The 921-nt window shown below is 64.1% G+C and overlaps 2 protein-coding genes across 2 annotated transcripts in view; both read right to left on the reverse strand.

The window, feature by feature from the left end:
• The window catches only part of LOC112944603 (glutathione S-transferase Mu 5-like), a 2,468-nt gene extending 2,392 nt beyond the window's left edge, over positions 1-76 (reverse strand). Inside the window, exon 1 of the mRNA XM_026036068.1 lies at positions 52-76. Within this exon, the coding sequence (XP_025891853.1) occupies positions 52-76 (25 nt within the window). The remainder of the gene's footprint in view (positions 1-51) is intronic.
• Positions 77-613: 537 nt separating this feature from the next.
• The window catches only part of AMPD2 (adenosine monophosphate deaminase 2), a 5,406-nt gene continuing 5,098 nt past the window's right edge, over positions 614-921 (reverse strand). Inside the window, exon 18 of the mRNA XM_026036069.1 lies at positions 614-701. Within this exon, the coding sequence (XP_025891854.1) occupies positions 614-701 (88 nt within the window). The remainder of the gene's footprint in view (positions 702-921) is intronic.

Here is a 921-nt window from a genome sequence, read left to right on the forward strand (position 1 = left end):
CCCCCCCCCGACCCCAACCCGAGGGGTGCCTCCTCCCTTAGCCCCCCCCACTCATCTGCGGGGGTTGGGGGGCCATGTTCCCCCCCCCCGAGCCCCCTTTCTGAATGGGGTCCCCCTGATCCTCGGGGCCACGTGCCCCCCTGCCCCCCATTCTGCACATACTGGGGTGTGGGGGGGGTCAGCCTTCCACTCCCCCCCTTCAACCCCCCATCTCAGAGGGTCCCGACGCCCCCCCCAACCCAGAGCCGCACTGCCAGGATTCCAGCATTTACTTAAATACCTTTATTTCTCATGCTTCTTGTTTTTCTTCACTTTTTTTCTTTCCTTTCTGTTCTTTTATGTTTTTTTTCTTTATTATTATTATTTTTGTGGGGGCGCCCTCCCCTTTTCCCCGGGCGCTGGCCGTGGCGGGGGTGGGGGGATGAGGTGCTGGGGGACATGGCAGCAGGACCCCGGGGTGCCCCCCCCGCCCCATTGGCAGCACACCCGGACCCTCCTCTTCCTCCCTGCGGCTCCAGCGCCAGGGAAGAGGAAGAGGAGGGCAAGGAGGGTGATGCTCTTCCTCCACCCAGCACCCAGAGGCCCCACGGGTGTCCCCAGGACCCCCGAGGGCTCAAGGGGACCGCGAGGRGTCAATGGGACCCCGAGGGGTGCGGAGCGCCGCATTCGGCTCCTGCAGTCCCTCGCCAGGCAGGTGACCCCTGCCCCCCCCACAGGAAAAACGGTTAAAAAAGCAAAAATAACAGAAAAAAAATTCAAAACACCCCTAAAAAATCAAGAAGAGCCCCCCCTCCTCCTCCCCCTGACATGAGGAAGGCACCAGCAGGAGACAGCGGGGACGGCAGCGGGGGCCGGGGAGGGGAGCGCGGCGTGGGGGGCCAGGGCCGGCAGGGGGGCCAGGACCAGCAGGGGGGTCCAGCC

Source organism: Nothoprocta perdicaria, unplaced genomic scaffold, assembly GCF_003342845.1.
Source record: "Nothoprocta perdicaria isolate Ctin4 unplaced genomic scaffold, notPer1 scaffold_170, whole genome shotgun sequence".
Lineage (NCBI taxonomy): Eukaryota > Metazoa > Chordata > Aves > Tinamiformes > Tinamidae > Nothoprocta > Nothoprocta perdicaria.